The sequence below is a fragment of the Vicia villosa genome, linkage group LG7 (genome assembly GCF_029867415.1).
Source record: "Vicia villosa cultivar HV-30 ecotype Madison, WI linkage group LG7, Vvil1.0, whole genome shotgun sequence".
Lineage (NCBI taxonomy): Eukaryota > Viridiplantae > Streptophyta > Magnoliopsida > Fabales > Fabaceae > Vicia > Vicia villosa.
Genome location: NC_081186.1, coordinates 71,683,329 through 71,704,081, shown reverse-complemented (window position 1 = coordinate 71,704,081; position 20,753 = coordinate 71,683,329). Strand labels below are relative to the sequence as shown.

Here is a 20,753-nt window from a genome sequence, read left to right as displayed (position 1 = left end):
GCATCATCATAGCCGTTTAATTCACGCAAAATTAAAATATTGTTCTTACCTTGTCTTCTTTTTTCTCCATTCTCTCTTCCTCTCATTCTCTTTTGATTCTGAATCTCGCATCGAATCAATCACAACGTAGCTCTCGTCGTTTTACTCTCAGTCTCCAGGTACGTCACGTCGTTTTGGTTCATCCATTCAATTCTCGTTTTCCATCATCGTTCATATCACGGTTCCGAGTTTCTGCGTGGATGATGATAATTTCAGATTCTGATTGAAAATCAATTTGTTAATTGGAACGCTTGTGCTTGATTATTGTATTTGTTTTTTTTTTTTTGCAGGATTTACGTTTTTCATGATTTCAGAGTTTCATGAAATTTAAGTAACTGGAATGCGCATGCATGAGTGATTTTGAAGGCTTCGTTGCTTATTTGATTGATATATTTAGCTAATGATGGCTTCAGCTGTTCTCGATTTCGTTAACACTACGGTGGTTTGGGTTACACATGCTTTAGATGCTCCTTCTGCAAGAGCTACAGTTTTTGGATTTAATATTGGTGGTAATTTTTCTGGTTTTGGACTTGATTATTGTTTACCTTTAGTATATATATGAATATGATTATGAATGCAATTGGTTAGTTAAATAATTGATTTTCTCTGTTTTTACTTTATGGTTGAAATTGAAGGACATTTATTTATCGAGGTGTTGCTCCTGGTCGTCATACTTTTCTTGCTTTCCCAGAAAAGTTATAAACCTCCTAAAAGACCCTTGACAAACAAGGTTTGTTGCCGTCTCTATGTGTGTGCACAATTTTTTATGTGTTACTTATTTTTAGTTATTTTATGAATGTTGTGCGGTTAAAAATCAACACGAGAACACGAGAATAAAGTAAGTGTAGCAGAGATGAGGTTGTTGCATTGGATGTATGGTAAGACTGGACATGATAAGATTAGAAATGACAATATTAGAGAGAGTGTTGGGGTATCATTTCTAATGTAAGTTTATCTATTGTGATTTTTAGTAGTTCTAAGAATCTAACACGGGGCATCTCTTAATATTCTTAATGAGGTTTTAGAGCATACAAATCCGATGATCTTTAGATTTTCTACGGATGAAAGTATGCTCTCATTTGTGGACTTTAGTTATGCTTTTATTACTGATCATATTCTTTTTTCTGGGCTTACATGGAAGTTGGAACAGACTCTTACAATTATATTCTGTAAGCTTTTTCCTTCAAGTTTTGAGAATCAATAAACAAAGCATTTCAGTTTGTGAAGTTTGAAACTAATCACCATCCCTCCATAATTGTTGGTACAATAGCATCTTTAGGAACTTGATTTTTGACTGATAGTCTATACCAAGGTTGTGAAATTTGAGAGTGTAGGTAAATTCGTGGAGCCTCTTCAGACTCAATCCCTAGACTTGGAAGAGCCTGCCTAAATTACATATACATATATACTTAATATTATACCATCAGGCAGGACAACAGAAGTCCATAATACATCAAAGTAGCAAATAACCAGAATGAGTGTTAGAAACCCATAGTCCACTAATACTAGATAAGATCAAACAAATGTTGCCAATCTTGGATAGTGGCTGACCACAAAATGGCACAGTAGATAGAAGTGTTCCCAATAGCGTGCTGTAGCAGTTTAGCAGAGACCGGCAGCCCCTAGCCGCTATAGCCCTGCAACTAAGAATGTGGGAAAAAACCCTTAAAATTTAAGCGCTAGGGATTTTTGTTCATGGTATTTTAGGAGTCGTGCAACTAAAATACACCGTAACAGCATTTAGGCTTCCCCACTCTCACTTTATATGGAATTGTTTAGCATCTCAACGATCATTTGCAACTTATTCCTAGTTATCAACTTTTTATGTATACAATTGGTTGCTCTGGTCCGCTATGGTGCTCAGACAACACCAAATCAAATTACATAAATTCCAAATCAGACATAAATTGATAAAAACATAAGATTCTAACGTTAAAACATTTCAAAAATAAAAACAAGAGCTAGCTCCTTCAAATGTCCAATCTTCCCCGGAGATCATCTCCATGATCATGGATATGATGACATCTATGAGACTAGCAGCTGTGAATTGAGGCCTATGATTACATTCTTCTGAAACCAGCTTCCTAAAATCATGTTTCCTACCTTTCTTCTCTCTTGTGCAGATCTAAACCTACTTGATTTTCATTCATTTGATATAAACATACTCATAATGATGCTTTTAGATCATTGAGACAAACTAGAGCCATATTAGTAGTAACAAATCTAATCATAACAGGCCTAACCAAGTTCCTCCCATTTTTTAACTTTTTCAACATGGTAATAATAAGCACTGTTCTAGAGTATATGTTGGTGGTTATCGTTCTTCCCTCCATTATGGTAACTTAATGAACCTTAAGTCTCATAGATGTTTCTCGAAATCTCAAAATTTTCAGCATATGATGATATTTCCATGGCTACTTTGAGATTTTCAGCAGTGTTCAGAACCACATGGGCTGCATCCTCCTCTACTAAAAATTAGATTTCATCATTCAACATCTTAAAATAAGAAAGTTAATTGTTTTTGGGATGTCATAAGGGTTCAATGAAAATAGGAAAATTGTTCCCATAGAGCTGTTCACCAAAAAAGTGTAGATTGAATGCCTTTTTGTCTGTCCACCCTTCATTCATGATCAAATCAATCCATTAATTTAATAGCTTTTTTTCTTATATCATGATATGACGGAGGTTTATAGCCAATTCTATCTCTTCCAATTGTTTCAACATTTTTTCTTCTTGAAGCCAAAATGTTTTTATACAACTAAAAGGAATTGCTCGTGTAAAAAAATTCTACAACTTGATCTTCAGCTGCCTCATTTAGGGGCTTTTTCAGTGTTTGATTTGCTGTTGCTTGAGCCCCATCAGTACGAACTTTCCCTTTGTAACAGACTTTCCTGTTTTGTTGAGAGCTATCAATCTCAATCTCTGGATTTTCTTCATCATCTTTCTCGATGTCAAGTAATCTTCACTCTCATAACTTTTTTGTTGAGAGCTATCAATCTCAATCTCTGGATTTTCTTCCTCATCTTCCTCGATGTCAATTAATCTTCTCTTTCATATCATCTTAACTTCTGGCACTATGCAACAAGGTTCAGAGTCTTCTATAGCATTGACAAGATGATACTTGAATTTGAAACTCCATCTGCTAACAGTCTCTGAGAAATAGTTGCATTTAACTTGTCATTTCCCAAAACATCTTTCTTATTATTCCATCCATTTGTCATGTATTGAATTATGTTCAGATATAATTTCCAAATTCAAATTTATCAGAATGGTGAATTTTTTCTTTTTTTCTTTAAATTTTTTAGGTTTTAAATCAATGTGGAACTCTAACTATAATGTTCCATGGTGGTTATTATACAAGCTAATCTGAGATTGGTCATGTTATATTTTGACGTTTTCTAAATATTTTCTTAATGTCTTCAGGAAATTGACGAGTTATGTGATGAATGGACTCCACAACCGCTTATTCCTTCTCTTGATAAAGATATGCAGTATGAACCCCCAGTGTTGGAGAGGTGGTAACATTTTCTCTGGTGGTAGCATCCACATTTTTTTTATCATTTTAAATGTTGTTACACATTAAAATTTATATTACTTGTGTGCTCTGTTGTCTGAGTTCCTTCTCTGAAATGATCTTACGTTGTTTTGTACTTGTCAACTTCACTGCTATAGTTACATTTGCTTGACTTAAATTCATGAACTATTTTTAGGGCGAGCCCTAGCATATTGGTAAACTTTCCACCTTGTGACCTGGTAGTCATGGTTATAGCAGGGTTAAGGCTGTCAATTAAGACCCTAGTTGGACCCCACTAAAATGAGAAGTCTTGTTCACTGGACAAGACCATCCTTTAGATTCTTAAAAATATTGTTTTCTTTTTCTTATTTTGTGATAAGGAAAATGAGTGGTAGATTAAAAGTTCTCATGTGATTTCATAGGTTCTCAAATGTCTCCCTTGCTTTCAGTTTCTTACATTTTCCTAACTGTTAACTTTTATCATAGCATATTGGGAACCTGTACGTTTTATGAAAGTAAAAAATAAGGAAGGTTAGTTTTAGATTTTTAAAATAGAGGGAGATTGGTATGATTCACTTGAAGTATTTTTGGTTTAAGTATATTCTCTTGGCAAGTGTCTTTAATGAGCTTAATAATCATGTAAATGAGACATTAGGATTACAGTCTGCACTCTGGACAGATAAATAACATGATGAGGTCTTAAATATGTAAGTTAAACAGTAGATTATTGTGAAAAAAACAGCCAATTATCTTTTTTGTTAATACTGATAAGGAGGCATTTCTTGTGCAGTGCTGCTAGCCCCCACACCATAGTTAATGGTAAAGATGTTGTCAATTTTGCTTCAGCAAACTATCTTGGGCTTATAGGTCATCAAAAGTTACTTGTAAGGAAATGATCCCATATCAATAAATTATTTTTCTATGGCACTGCTTTGGTACGTGAATCTAGTTTACTTTATCTTGTAGGATTCATGTTCTTCTGCTTTAGAGAAATATGGTGTTGGTTCTTGTGGTCCACGCGGGTTTTATGGAACAATTGGTAAGGCTTAATGTTAAAGTTTTTTTTTTTTTATTGAGGAAATTCACGTTCCCTTATGATACTTTTCCACTGCCCAGATGTCCATCTTGACTGTGAAGCGAGAATAGCAAAATTTTTAGGAACGCCTGATTCAATTCTATACTCTTATGGACTTTCGACCATGTTCAGTGCTATTCCTGCTTTCTCTAAAAAAGGAGATATAATTGTGGCGTAAGTATGCATAACTTTAAGTATCTACTATGCATTTTTCTTCAATTTTTTAGTTGCATTTTTTGTACCGTATTTGGATGGTTTATATTATTTCCATTGCTGCTTAATCAGTATGGTGCAAAGAATGAACTGAATTCTTCATCTACTTTATATAACTCTGATATCTCAAGCAGGTTCAAGTTTCATATATAATTTAGTATCTTTTAACAGGGATGAGGGAGTCCACTGGGGAATACAGAATGGCCTTTATCTTTCTAGAAGCACCGTGGTGTATTTTAAGCACAATGACATGGATTCTTTAAAAGAAACTTTAGAGAACATTACTTCGAAATATAAGCACACCAAGAATTTGAGGCGTTATATTGTTGTTGAAGCTCTCTACCAGGTAGGTCTTGTCTATCATGCAACTTTTTATTAGCTTTGCACTACTATATTGTGTTCCCAAAGGAGTACTCGTAGTCTTCAGTTGAATGAATTACTTGCTTCTTGCAACTTGTAATATTGGTAAATTGTGCTATATGGACTTCTGTTTCCGATGAGGTAGTACGGTGATCAACAAATGCAAATTGAAGTATTAAAAACACAAAATTTGAGCATATTGGTATTGCTGTTAGATTGGTGTCTATTGCAATATCGTTTCTTAAAAGACTATTACTACTTGCCCTGGTTTTTATCAACTATTCTGACTTGTAATAGACATTCTTTCTGTATTTGTCATACTAACTTCTACAGTAGTCATATGCCTTGCCTACTTGAAAACTAAAATTGCTTGATCAGTAATTGTTGACATATGTTTCCCTGTAAATATTTCAGAACTCTGGTCAAATAGCACCCCTAGATGATATCATTAAGTTGAAGGAAAAATATCGGTTTCGTATTTTACTGGACGAGAGCAACTCATTTGGTGTGCTTGGAAGTTCTGGAAGAGGTCTCACCGAACACTATGGAATTCCAGTATGTACTGAAAATTTCTGTTTGGGTGTGGGTGCATACACTCATACCAGATCTACTGTTCATACACTGAAATTTCTACTGCTGTTAGTGATTTGTGATAGTGTGTTGCAGGTTGAGAAATTAGATCTTATAACTGCTGCTATGGGACATGCATTGGCAACAGAAGGAGGATTCTGCACTGGAAGTGCAAGAGTTATAGATCACCAAGTATGGTAGTGTCATATCATATGTAATACTGATTCAAAAACCAACTTGAATTTTAAAGTAAACTGCGACAAAAAGAGTGGAAAATCGTTAATTTGGAAATTAAGAAATTACTTTTCAAGGCTAGCAATGTGCATCACTAAGTAATTGGTCAATGATGGCATTTATTTCTCATCCATTTTCTCTGCTCTAATATCTGTGTTTTCAACCATGGCAGCGATTGAGTAGCTCTGGTTATGTCTTTTCTGCTTCTTTGCCTCCATATCTTGCAAGCGCTGCAATTACAGCTATTGATGTCCTTGAGGAAAATCCCAATCTGTTAACAAAGTTGAAGAACAACATTGCTGTGTTACGGAGAGGTGGGTTTTGATCTCTCTGCTACTTTCATGAATGGAATTGTATTGTGTCTAGTATTTGGCTTGATATCAACAAATTGAGTTGCTCTCCAAAGGCAAGAACTTTATTTCATTTTATTGTCTTGATTTATAACTTTTATTTAAGATACATTGGCTACTGCATTCAGGGTTGGTGGAAATACCAGGCTTTACAATTGCAAGTCATCCAGAATCACCAATTGTTTATTTGAGATTAAAGAAGTCAATGGGTTCTATGAATGATGACATACATCTGCTTGAAAGTATTGCCGAGCGAGTAAGAAATGTTGCGACAATGTTTATTCATGCTATCAGTTTTCGCGGTACTTAGTGTTTTGTTGTATTTGCAGGTTTTGAAAGAAGATTCTGTATTTGTGGTGACTTCCAGAAGATCAACACTGGATAAGTGCCGCTTGCCTGTTGGAATTAGATTGTTTGTTTCTGCAGGGCATTCAGAGTCTGATCTTCACAAGGCATCTGAATCATTGAAAAGGGTTGCTGCATTAGTTTTGTAGATTGTACGTATTTTTTTTATGTAATGTTTTCTGAGCTAGCTTAGGGTAACACTATTTTTTGTGTGTTGCTCGTTAATGTGTTAATTTGTAGAATAAGGATTTAAGTTTGTAACTGAGTTGGGAAAGTGCTTTCATTCCGAAATTTTATCCGTTGATACATTGCAATGTCACAGGTATCAATGTTACTAGTTAGTAGTTCAATAAGGTTGACAATGGTTTGTTTTCCTAGTCTCTGCTAGGGTTTGTTTTCCTCTCTGCTAGGGTTTGTTTTCCTTCTCTTGTGAGAAGACTTCTTTCCTGTCTGGTTGCTTAGATCCTATACTCCTGTATTCACAAGTTCAGTTTCTTTATTGCTTTGGTTGTTTTCGATATGAGTAACTCCGTCGAACCAAATTTGAAAGGGCTATCTCTTGAGGAAGAAGGTGGTGATGAAGGTTTCTGTTTTGATATTGGAGACGATGTGGAAGATGCTAATGATTTGCAGTTTTGTCTGGTCGGGAGGTTCCTGAGTGATCGACCTATTCACGTGAAATCAATGAAGGTTCATATGGCAGATATATGGCGGCCTGTTAAAAAAGTCATGATTAAAGAAGCTATGGAGGATCGTTTTCTGTTTCACTTTAGCCACAAATTGGATATGGAGGCGGCTTTGAATGGAGGCCCTTGGTCTTTTGATAATCATCTACTAGTTATTGAGAAAGTACAAATGGGGGTGCAGATCGAAAATATACCGTTATTTCATGTGGTGTTCTGGGTGCAAGTTCATAACCTGCCCGCCGGTCTTATGTTAGAAAAAGTGGGAAAGACAATGGCAAATTTTATTGGAAGTTTTGTGGAGTATGACAAGAATAATAATTCAAGCTTCTGGCGCCAATATATGAGGCTAAGGGTTAAGATTGATATCCGTTTACCATTGAAATCGCAGACCCGAGTGAAGAACAAGGGTGGGGAGTGGTGCACTGTAAGGTTCAAATATGAAAAATTGAGTACTTTTTGTTTCGTTTGTGGTATTCTAGGGCATTCGGAACAAAGGTGTGTTGTTCGGTTTGCTATGGAAGAAGACACTAGAATAAGAGGATGGTCAGCCGAGTTAAGAGCAGAAATTAGGAGGTTTGGTGGTGGTTCATCGCGGTGGCTCAAGGAGGAAGGTAGTGGCAAGGATCATGTTGAAGTTGGGGTGGATGAATCCCAGCCGCGTGCTGCTCACGCGCAAGGAAGGGGAAGTGGGGTAGAAGGTGAAACCGTGGGGTTCCCACATGGGAGACAGGCGGGAGACATAGTTGGTACAGATATTATGGGACAATCAATGATCTTCAATGCTACTTTTCAGGGCAATAATGACCCCAATCATGGCATCCATTACCGTTCAACACCTGAAACTGAAACCTTCATTAAAAGCAATCAAATATTTCCTCACCTGAAATCGACAATCTCTGCCCCTAATCATTATGTCGCCCAGTCTTGTTCCCAGCCTGGCCCACCTTTTCCAACCATGCATTTACCAAATCCTTTATTGTCCCAAAATTCTTTTCTCTTTAATGCTAACTCCAACAGTAACGCGTCCAAGCTCCTAGGGCCCCACCAGAACTCTACTATGATTAGTGGACAACCAACCGTTGATCAGGTCCCTACCCCATCCCTGCACGTGTCCCTAAAGAACTTAAACCATGTGATTGACGTACAATCCTCCCCTCTAAAACCGAAAACCAAGCCCCTTAAAACCAAAATTTCCACGCAAAAATATTCTACAACCAAATTATCTAAACCAGTAGTGACCAAACCTGTTTCAGGTATAAACCGTAATCCTTCCATGTCCTTTCCCAGCCCTATATCAGATACCCATATTACTACACCATGCCATGATAAAGCCCCTGAGGAAGTGCAGTTAGAGAAGAAAAGGAGGAGGGATGAGGATCAGAAGCATATTGTAGTAACAGAAGAGACACAACAACATTTTTTATCTGCAAGTCCTGGCAGCCAGGACTACCGGGACCAATGAAGATATTGAGTTGGAATTGCCGGGGTGTGAGCAACCCGAGAGCAATTCCCAACTTGCGGTCTCTAGCTCAAAGGTACCATCCAGACATTCTTTTCCTTTCTGAGACTTTAGTTAATTCACAGAAGATGGAGCATATTCGGGTGGCCTTGAAATTTGATGCGTGTTTAGCGGTGGATGTGGTGGGTAGAAGCGGAGGTATTGCGGTCATGTGGAAGAACACTAGTAATTGCAACATCTTAAATTACAGCAGAAATTTTATAAACATACTTGTGCAAGATACAGAGAAAGGTGATTGGCGGCTTACGTGCTATTACGGTTACCCGGAAAGGTCGAGGCGTAGACAGGCCTGGGATATGCTTCGCGAGCTGAATGCTTTATCGACGTTACCTTGGTGTATTATAGGAGACTTTAATGATCTTTTGTCTCAAGAAGACAAACATGGAATTAATCCTCATCCTACCTGGTTGTGTAATGGTTTTCAAGAAGTTGTGGGTGACTGTGATCTTACCGATATTCCGTTGGAGGGGTACCCTTTTACATGGACGAAGAGCCGTGGTTCGGCGCACATGATAGAGGAAAGACTTGATAGATCCCTTGTTACTTCAGCTTGGCTCCGTGTTTTCCCGTCGGCAACGCTTCTTAACCTTATAGCCTCACACTCGGATCACACACCTATTCTGCTTTGTTGTGACCCGGTGTATAACCGCCATAAGAGGAGGAGTTTCAAGTTTGAAAATTGGTGGCTGGAAGAAGAAGGTGTTACGGAGGTAGTGCGTGATGGTTGGACGGGTGTAGCTGAACATACTGTGGTGGAGAAAATTGTTGATTGTGCATTGTCTTTGGATAGATGGAATAGAAATCGGGTGCGGCAGCAAAATGAGGAACGGGATAATGTCCGTGCGCAATTGGAATTATACCGTGGAGGTAACGACCCGACGAGTGCTGCTCATTATATGGAAGCTCATAATGCATACTCTAAGATTCTAATCCGTGAAGATACTTACTGGCGTCAAAGGGCGAAAATGCATTGGCTTCAAAATGGGGATCTTAATACTAAATTTTTTCACCGGTCTGCTTCAGCGCGTCGTAGCTTCCAAAAAATCAGAATTCTTCACGACGAGGCGAATGTTGCGATTAGTGATCAAGAAGGAATGTGTGGTGTTGCAAAGAGATACTTTGAGTCACTGTTTGAGATTAGAACAGGGGAGTATGATCCGGTTTTGAACTTGGTGCAGCCAGTTATCACTCATGTGGATAATGGGCTCCTTACTGCTCCTATTTTAAAGGAAGAACTTTATGAGGCTTTATCTCAAATGCACCCGGATAAGTCTCCTGGGCCGGATGGTTTCAATCCAACTTTTTATCAAAATTTCTGGACAATATGTGGGGATGACTTTTTTTTCGGAAATGCAGCTTTGGTTTGATAGAGGTTTTTTCCCTCCTACTCTTAATGATACAAACATTTGCCTTATTCCTAAGTGTGGAAATCCTAATAGTATGAAGGACCTTCGTCCGATTTCTTTATGTAATGTGGCTTACAAAATTGTCTCAAAACTCCTATCTAATAGGTTAAAGAAGTGTTTGGATAAATGTATTAGTGAGGAGCAATCGGCTTTTGTGGAGGGTAGATCAATTCTTGATAATGCTATGATTGCATTTGAAGTTATTCATGCACTTAAGAGAAGGAATTCGGGTAATAATGCACAATTGGCCTTAAAAATTGATATCAACAAAGCTTATGACAGGGTGGATTGAGGTTTCTTGAAAGGGATGTTGGATAGACTGGGTTTTGAGGAGAAGTGGATAAAGTGGATGATGATGTGTGTCTCGACGGTGAACTACTCGGTTCTTGTGAATACTGATAGTGTTGGACCTATTCAACCAGGGAGAGGTTTGAGACAGGGTGATCCTTTATCCCCGTACCTCTTTATTCTTATCACAGAAGGCCTTTCAGCTCTTATTAAAGGAGTCGTTGCTAGAGGGGACATCCATGGAGTTCAGATTTGTAGAGGGGCACCGAGTGTGTCCCATCTACTTTTTGCTGGCGATTGTTTTCTGTTTTGCAAGGCTAACCTTTCTGAAGTTAATAATATCATGGAGATCCTTCGGGTGTATGCTGACACATCAGGCCAAGACATTAATTTATCTAAGTCTGAAGTGTTTTTCAGTAGGAATATTAGCCGTCCGGCTCAAGAAGATTTGGCGAGTATTATGGGGGTAAAGCATGTCATGGGTACTGGAACTTACTTGGGACTTCCGTCTCTTATAGGCCGCAATAAGAAGGACACTTTTGGATATGTGAAGGATAAGGTTTGGAAGAAGATTAATGCTTGGAGAAGTAGGACTATTTCTAAAGCGGGTAAAGAGGTGATGATAAAATCGGTGCTTCAGTCTATACCATCTTATATTATGAGTCTTTTTATCCTTCCGGAAGGAATTGTTAAAGATATTGAGAAGATGCTTAACTCTTTTTGGTGGGGAGGAGGAAATAATCCAAATTGCATTAAGTGGATGGCGTGGGATAGACTTTCCGGTACTAAGAATGAAGGTGGTCTTGGTTTTCGTGATTTAAAGGCTTTTAATATGGCTATGGTGGCTAAGAGGGGCTGGAATTTGTTAACTATGCCTCAATCGTTATCATCCAGAATTTTTAAAGCAAGGTATTTCCCTAACACTTATTTCTTTGAGGCTCCTCTTGGGAATAATCCTAGCTTTGTTTGGCGAAGTATTTGGCAAGCTCGTAATATTTTATCTATTGGGTGTAGGTGGAGTATTGGTGACGGTAGTAACATTTCTGTGATGGACTCACCTTGGCTTAGGGGGAAAACAGAAGGGAGAGTGAATGGCCCGCAACGACAAGGGGCTTATGGTATGTCTGTTAATGATCTTTTATCTCCTAATGGGAAATTTTGGAATTCTATGTTAATTCGGGAGTTATTTGATTATGTAGTGGCGGAGGACATTCTGCAAGTTCCTTTAGTTGAAGAAGTGCAGGAGGATAAGTGGAATTGGAAAGAGGAGCAAAATGGGTGTTATAGTGTCCGTTCTGGTTACAGGTTGTGGAGAAAGGAGCAAGTGAGGTCGGGTTCAAGTGGGGTGGATGGCGACTGGTGTAGCCTTTGGAATATCAAGGCTCCCCCGAGATCTAAACATTTACTTTGGCGGATTTGTCGCGATTGTCTACTGACGAGACTAAGGTTGCGGCATTATCATGTTTCTTGTCCTTCTAGTTGCTCTTTTTGTGAGGATACAATGGAGGACTCGTGGCATGTGTTTTTTGGTTGTAACGCGACTAATCGCTGTTGGCAAATTACAGGTTTGTCCCACATTATTTATCCTCGATTACAAATTTTCCATGATGTAAAATCCTTGATTCTTGATATCTGTAGTAAGGAGGATAGTATGGTTGCGGGTAGAGTTGCGGTAATGATTGATATTTTATGGAGAAATCGTAACAATATGGTTTGGAACAATGAGAAGGAGGAATATTCTAAGCTTGGTTTAAATGCTTTTTGTAGTTGGCAAGAGTGGTTTCTGGCACAACGGCATGGTACCAATGTGGGTAATAGATCTTCAAACCTGAGGTGGGTGCCACCGGTGGAAGGAAGTTTCAAGTGCAATGTGGATGCGGGTTATAATAATAGTCGAGGTACTACTAACCGGGGTTGGTGCATGAGAGATCATATGGGGAGCTTTATGTTTGCAGGTGCGGCTTGGGATTTTAGTCATTATCCGATTCTTGAAGCGGAAGCTTTGGCTCTCAAAGAAGCCATTCAAAGTGCTATCGACATGGAGATGCAAAATGTTATCTTTGAATGCGACTCCCTTAGAACGGTACAAGCTATTCACGGCAAATTCCAAGGTGTTTCAGAATTTAGTTGCATTATTTCTTCTATTCATAGATTGTTATTTAACTTTCCTAACTTCGAGGTGAAGTTTGTTAAACGTCAAGCGAATATGGTTGCCCACTCTATAGCTAAGGCGGCCGATTCTTGGACTAGGCGTAGTTTATTTCATATGATACCTCTTTGTATTGAACAACTTTTATTCAATGATATGGATTGATTTTCAGTTTGTCAAAAAAAAAAATAAGGTTGACAATGGTGGGTAGAGAAGCTAAGGAGTGAAATGATAAAAATGTTTAAGGTTTGATCTTCACCTCCAATATGAAATTATTTACCGTTCTAAAGAAAAAGGTTGGCAATGGTCATTATTTTGTGAAACCAAGTCCAAGGCCTAGCAAAATTGTCTTGTTTGTATGAAAGAGCATCTCCAATGGTGAAAATTTAATAATTTGTATGTAAGAGTATCTTCAATGATGAAAATTTAATAATTTGTATGTAAGAGTATCTCCAATAGTGTGATGATATGACAACACTGGTCTCTTAAATTTAAGGGATGAACTTTACTAAAACAATCTCAAAAATAGACAACTTAACATTAATATTAAATATTATTATTTTTGAATAACTAAACTAATATAAATTGGAGGTGTAAAAAAATATAGGTTATTTATTACCAATTATCATCGGAGCAATATTAAAATTTTCTTTATCGGAGGAACCATGACTTGTAACAATGAGTAGCAAATAAGCAGAAATAGTTGAGATAGTTCAAATAAGCTACTGGATCATACATTTAATATGGTTAATTATTAATAATCAATAAAAATATATGAAAAATAGAAACACTCTTTCGTGAGCACGTGACTATTTGGAGAGCTTCAATTCCAATTTTTTATTAGTGTTAGTTCAATACGCGCTTGACACATACATGCTGCATGCATTATATTGAATGACATGATTGTGAAGATGAACAACACATATATCATGAGAATTTTGATTATGTGGATAATGATGTCTGCATGCATTATATTGAATGACATGATTGTGAAGATCAACAACACATATATCATGAGAATTTTGATTATGTGGATAATGATGTCTAAGTAGATGAAGTGTTAAGTGCTTCTCCATTCACTATGTCGAAGAATTTCATCAAATCTTTTGATTCCTTCCTAAGTCAATTATCATCTATCGATTAGATTGGCAGTGCAACAACATCAGAGTGCCTTTCCAAACAATTGTCGTCGAACAACGAAGCAGAGATCGAATGGCGATAAGATTTTTAAATCAAGAAAAGATTAACGGAAATTAGAATGTCGACCTGCCGCTAATCTTAGCAATCACTGTTACTCATCGTACACTGACATGATTTCTCGTAGATGATATAAGCTCTTGAAACATCCTTTACATTGACACTTTAGAGCAATTAGGCCTCCAACAACTAGATCTGAATCTATATTGCTGAGGAGATATGTTGACCTTCAACTGTATGATAACTCTTCCTTGCAGACGATAGATCCAGAATTGTCCTAGGGCGAAGGAGTGCACGAGAGAAAGTTAACCCTAAACTTCCTTGTAATTCCGTGCACAAGTGACTTCAGGGGTATTCAGGGGAGACCTTTCTTGAAAAAACTAGATGCGATAGCATCCTTGGTCCACCTGAAGATAACATATCATGATATGGAAGGGAAGCTGATCGTTATCAACACCGATATTGAAGAGGCATAACGTGTAAGAGAAATAATAAATTAAGGACATCCTCGGTTAGTTAGCAGTATGTTTGATCTGGACGCACACGAAGAATAAATTAGGCCCATCCCAGATGGTGAGTTCAAGCTGTCCAACTCGACGAAATCTCCCCAATTAGTGAAGAGGTGATTCGGGATTTCCTCTGAGGTAAGATCCATACTAAACGAATGCCTCCATGAAAGCACAAACCTCTTCGCCATCTCTCTACATGAGATTCCTGGCATCGATCCCTCGGTGGTATGCCATCTACTAAATGTCGACCCCAACACCTGCTATGTCTTCCAGCAGTGAAGAAGGTAATCCCTTGAGAAAGATGAGGCAAACACAAGCACGGTGAAAGACCTATTAGATGCTAGATTCATTTCTGAGGTGAAATATACCAAATGGATTTCTAACGTTGTTTTGATGAAGAAAGCCTCAGGAAAGTGGAGGATGTGTGTGGACTACACCGATCTCATTATAGCGTACTTAAAAGATTCTTACCCACTACCAAACATCGATAAACTGGTAGATAATTCAGTTGGGTACAAGTTACTATTACTCATTGACGCTTACTTCAGGTGTTATCAGATACCCATGTTCGGACCCGACCAGAAGAAGACAACATTCATGACCGAGCAAGCCAATTACCAATACAGCGTCATGCCTTTCGAGTTAAAGAATGATGGTGCAACATATGAGAGGAGGGTGAACAAGATGTTTCAGGAGGAGATAGTGGACACACTGGAAGTATACATAGATCAAATGATCGTATAGTCCGATCAATAGGAGCTCCACGCCTAGCACCTTCAACGGGTGTTCAAAAGGGTCCGACAATATAATATGAGACTCAATCTAGAGAAAATGCACCTTCGAGATGAGAGTCGACAAGTTCTCGGGCTTCTACCTAATTGAGTGGGGAATTGAACCAAACTCCAAAAAATGCGAAGTAGTGGTCCGAATGAGCGCTCAATATTCAAAGAAGGAAGTCCAAAAGATGAATGGTATGTTGACCGCTTTGAATAAGTTAATTTCAAAATCCACCCAGCACTCATTGCCTTTTTGCAAGTTGTTAAGGAAAAAGGCAAAGTTAGAATAGAAACTTGACTGCGGATAAGCGTTTGAGTCATTGAAGAAAACCCTGTCCATGCCGTCGATACTCACTCTACCGCTCCCAGAAGAAACAATTTACCCGTACCTAGCATTGGTAGAGGAGGCAGAGAGCGCCATCCTGATAAGGGAGTCGTACTCTAACCAAAGCTCCGTATACTTCATATCAAAATCCCTAGATGGAGTAGATATGTGATACTAGAAGATAGAGAAAGCAACCCTGGAGTTGGTGACAACATCACGTAAATTTAGAAGGTGTTTTCTCGCACATTCTATAACCTTTTAGACTAACCTACCCTTGAAACAAGTGTTTTATCGAATGGATCTAACATAGCGTTCAACTAAATAGGCCATTGAATTATCGGAGTTCAAAATGTTTTTTGGAGCAAGGAAAGTGTTGAAGGCTCGGCTATTTGATGACTTCCTGGCTGAAATGACTTCCGTCCGTCCTTGCAGAGGAAGAAATCTAATGATACTCACACTTACCGATAGTCTCTATGTTCTTCTTAGCTGGTGCTGGTCGGGGCAACGTCTTGGCCATCAGTAATCCTTCGAAGGAGAGAGATACTTGGAAGGGGAAATGCAAGGACATGGAATAAAATTTCCCATAGACGATGTCACTGTTTCATTTTAGAACCATAATTGGATGAGATCTAATGATGAATGGTCCTAAATTGTTGCGATTGTTCTCCAATACGATAAAGCAAGATGGATCTGTATGATTAACACTCCAACGCCCAATTCAGTTCAGAATTCAAGATAGGTGTAATAAAAATGGAGATAAGAAGAATGTGTACCTTGATTATCTTGTGTAATGACTTTTATACCTTGAATCACTTGAAATTGATCAACATTGATTTATGGCTTGACTTTTTATGACTTTTATACCTTGAATTACTTGAAATTGATTAACATTGATTTATGTCTTGACTTTTTTGACCTTTGACCAGGCCAAATCAATTACTAAATTATTACTAAATTAATATATTCATTTTCACACACACCCACACATACACACACACACACACACATATATATATATATATATATATATATATATATATATATATATATATATATATATATATATATATATATATATATATATATTAAAGAGATATGTATATGACTGTACACAACATTTCTTTTTACCAAAATGCATAGTGCATAACTATTATTCTTGTTATTGAACATTTTTAAATATTTATTAATTCATTAAAAAATAAAGTCAACACTTCAATATTCTTTACATTTAATTATATTCAATTTTGTTGTTGAATAAATAAAAATTTATTTAATTTAATTTTATAATAAATTAAATTGATATCCAATCAAATAAAGAATTTCAAAAAGAAGTTAATTGAAATGGATTAAAATAATTTTAAACAATTATACCTATAGATTGAATGTTTGTAGAAATTTTACTTTTATTTAAGTCATCTATAACGTAATGCAAACAAATCAACAATTTAAATTTTTTACGATAATTAATCTCATTAAAAAGAAACAACTAGTTATGGTAGTTTCTTCTCTTGGGTGCTCCCCATGTACCAGTAATTTAATAATTAAATATTTAAAAAATTTGTCATGTCATAATAGAGTTGCATTGCAATGCAACAACTAAAACATTCTAGTACTCAATCAAATCAAGTTATGAGGTAAAGTTGTGGGACCCATATCAAATTTTTATTAAAGTTAAAATTAAATAAATTCTTTTACTATGATATTGGCTTAGTGGGTCCCATCAGAAATAATACAAGATTCGAAGACGTACCAATGAAAAACGGTTTTTATCTTGTACCCCACTTGGTGCATAAGCCACGACATCAAACTCATCCACATCATTTATCACTCACTTCACTTTCTTTTCCTCTTCAAACTCCAAACTTTCCTACTCATCTTCAACTTCAAAACCACCATTACCTCTTCATCACTCCCACTATCTCCCACCACTTCTCTCTCTTTCTCTCTCTCATTCGGTCTCCATGGCGACAGCTGCGTGTTCAATGGACTTATCTCGAGAAGCCTCCTGCCGCGACGGCGCAGCAGCATCACAGCTAAAACTAATCTCCCTCTTCGTCATCTTCATCACCAGCGCCATCGGCATGTCAGCCCCCGTCCTCCTCGCCCGTATTTTCCGGGGAAAACCGTTATACGACAGAGCGTTAGTTTTAATAAAATGCTTCGCGGCGGGAGTGATCCTCTCCACCTCCCTAGTCCACGTCCTCCCCGACGCGTACGCCGCACTCGCGGACTGCCACGTGGCCTCCCGTCATCCATGGAAGGATTTCCCGTTCTCAGGGCTCGTGACTCTCATCGGTGCTATTCTCGCACTGTTCGTCGACCTCGTAGCGAGCTCCCACGTCGGACACGCGGAGTACGCGCCGATCGGAGCGGGTGAGAAAGAGTTGAGAGGTGTTGATGAAGAAGGTGGAAGTGAAAGAGGGGAAGAGTTGGTTAGGCTGAAGCAGAGATTGGTATCGCAAGTATTGGAGATAGGGATAATATTTCATTCGGTGATAATTGGGGTGACGATGGGAATGTCGCAGAATGTTTGTACTATAAGGCCTTTGGTTGCGGCTTTGGCTTTTCATCAGATTTTTGAAGGGATGGGTCTTGGTGGCTGTGTTGCTCAGGTTAGTTTCTTCTTCTTTATTGCTTTACTTCTTTTTTTTCATTGTTATCGCAATATTTATTGCTTTTTTTTTATTGAAATTCAAAACAGTTTTAGAAGAGAGTTGTTTCCTAGTGTGAGTCGGTGACTTTCTTTAACTAAGGTATTTGTTTCACTTGATAGAGGAAAAGAACAATAGCAAAGTGAAAAATAAATATGTGGTTGGAAACTTGGAATGTTGACCAAAGTCATTAAAGTGTAGTTTTTTCTTGCGGATTTTGAAGAAAAATACTTTAGACACTATGCTATATTTTTATGTTGAATTGATATTTATTAAAAGTTTAAAAGACAATATAATATTTTATAAAATCACATTGTTTTAATTTTTAAAAAATATTAAATATACATTAAAATATGAGAAAATAGGTGATGAACTGACAGTGTAAAAAAGTTTTACACTGTCAACCAATCACGACCATGAATCAGGACAAATCAGACTGTAATTTTAAAAAAACTTATATGACATGGCAAAACTTTTTTACACTATCAGTGCACTATCTTTAACGTTTAACCTCTTAAAATATAGACAGAATCCTAAAAAAAAAATTATTTTTCAAAACTTTCTAAAACCCAACTCTCAAAGAGACTTTTTTGAGACTTTAATGTCAAGTTGTAAAATTGAATTACTCGCGCTCTAATTCGATTGACTTTAGCACAACTCAGACTTTTTAAGTAAGGATAAAAAAACCTATAATAGTATGAGTTAAGAAATTATTCAATAAAAACTATTATTATATGAACTATATTATTTTAGATTTTAGATACTATATTATTCAACAAAAAAGTTTTAAAAAAATATAAAATAATTAAATATTATATATATATATATATATATATATATATATATATATATATATATATATATATATATATATATATATATATATATATATTGGAATTTGACAATTTAATGTGTGAATTTTGAATAAAACAATGTAAACATTAGTATAATTTTTTTTTAAAAATAATTATGAAAAGAATATCTATGATTCATACATGCTAGGTAGATAGTGATATATTTTAAGACCGAGACAAAATAAATTTTGTGAAATTTGAACTTTAATTTTAAAACTCGAGTATTATGTTTTATTGAATTTTTAGACCGGTGTGAGTGAGTCCATTTCGACAGCTATAAGTTTATTTATCGAAGAATTATTTGATTATAAAAAATGTAATGATTTTACAATGATTTGTGTTTAACTTGGTAGAGAAGAATGAGATTGAAATCGCTTAATATGATAATTGACCCTCAAATCATATTACGGTCTAATGAGCGGGATACGCCATAAAAAAAAAAAAATAAAGAAATAATGGTTTAATTAGCTAATATTATGATGTTTTTACACCTTTCTCCCATTATTCTTTCTCCCACAAACCCATTCGTGCTGAATATACTAACACTAGTCACACTATCATGTCTAGTACTGTTGTGCCAATATCTCACAAATACTTCTAGCTAATTGCATTTTATAATGGACAAAAGTAGTAAAATAAATAAGTAAATAAGAAATTATACCCGCTTAAGTTATAAATATATTAGTATATAGTTATATGTGCTAATTCATATCTTACCAATAATTGTATACATGTTTATGATTACAGGCAGGGTTTAGCTATGGAACAGTGGCGTACATGTGTTTCATGTTCTCAGTAACAACTCCATTGGGGATAATTTTAGGGATGATACTATTCTCATTGACAGGCTATGATGATAGTAACCCAAATGCATTAATCATGGAAGGCTTACTAGGTTCAATTTCATCTGGAATTCTTATTTACATGGCTCTTGTTGATCTTATAGCAGCTGATTTCTTTCACAACAAGCTTATGAACTCTGATCCACGCTTGAAAAAAGCTTCTTTTGTTGCCTTAACAATGGGTTCTGCTTCTATGTCTATTCTAGCCCTTTGGGCTTGAACATTTTTTTGTACTTTAATTGTGCTTAAATGTGTTTGTTATCCATAAAAATTGGTAATTGAACGGATCACCAATATTGGGAAAAGGAAAGCAAAATGAAATGTGATGTGAGAGTTCTGTTTTAGACAAATGTGCATAATAACAAACATCTCTTGTGTTACGTAAATATAACTCTTTTAAAACAAATAAACTATAATGAATTTTTTAAAAAAATTAAGTTCTTATATATGATTTTGGACCATAATGTCTTCTCAATTAACCATTTCACTTTTATAGGTATCGTACTCGAGGAAAAACTCTCAAATTGGACAAGGAATACTAAACGGAAATAGGGGGTCATGTGGCAGACGCGAAGGCGAATTTGCCACGTCCACTGCCTTTATAGGACTTGACGTGTTAAGCACATTATGAGCCATTAAGAGGATTTTTCGATCACAATAAAAGAATCTCAAATTTCACTGATTGACTAGCCACACCCCTTATATTAAAGAGATGACTAATCAACTACTCTCACTATTTGGTCAAGGCCCAATTGAATACAGTCGAACATATACTCAAATAAATTGTTGGACCATTATTATAAATATCCAACTCAATAGTTAGGTCGATCCATTACTTATTAAAAATATTA

General features: G+C 36.6%; 2 protein-coding genes across 2 annotated transcripts; both read left to right on the top strand.

The window, feature by feature from the left end:
- On the top strand, positions 1-13,043 carry LOC131620766 (long chain base biosynthesis protein 1-like). The gene is made up of 14 exons (XM_058891922.1): positions 1-158; positions 330-548; positions 675-769; positions 3,463-3,554; positions 4,344-4,437; positions 4,520-4,592; positions 4,670-4,802; positions 5,013-5,187; positions 5,616-5,756; positions 5,868-5,963; positions 6,178-6,319; positions 6,484-6,611; positions 6,685-7,054; positions 12,942-13,043. The coding sequence occupies exons 2-13, from the start codon at positions 440-442 to the stop codon at positions 6,847-6,849; spliced, it is 1,443 nt and encodes a 480-aa protein (XP_058747905.1). The 5' UTR covers positions 1-158; positions 330-439; the 3' UTR covers positions 6,850-7,054; positions 12,942-13,043.
- Positions 13,044-17,375: 4,332 nt separating this feature from the next.
- Positions 17,376-20,252, top strand: LOC131620764 (zinc transporter 6, chloroplastic). Its single transcript, XM_058891921.1, has 2 exons — positions 17,376-18,167; positions 19,808-20,252. The coding sequence occupies exons 1-2, from the start codon at positions 17,517-17,519 to the stop codon at positions 20,120-20,122; spliced, it is 966 nt and encodes a 321-aa protein (XP_058747904.1). The 5' UTR covers positions 17,376-17,516; the 3' UTR covers positions 20,123-20,252.
- The last annotated feature ends 501 nt before the right edge of the window (positions 20,253-20,753 follow it).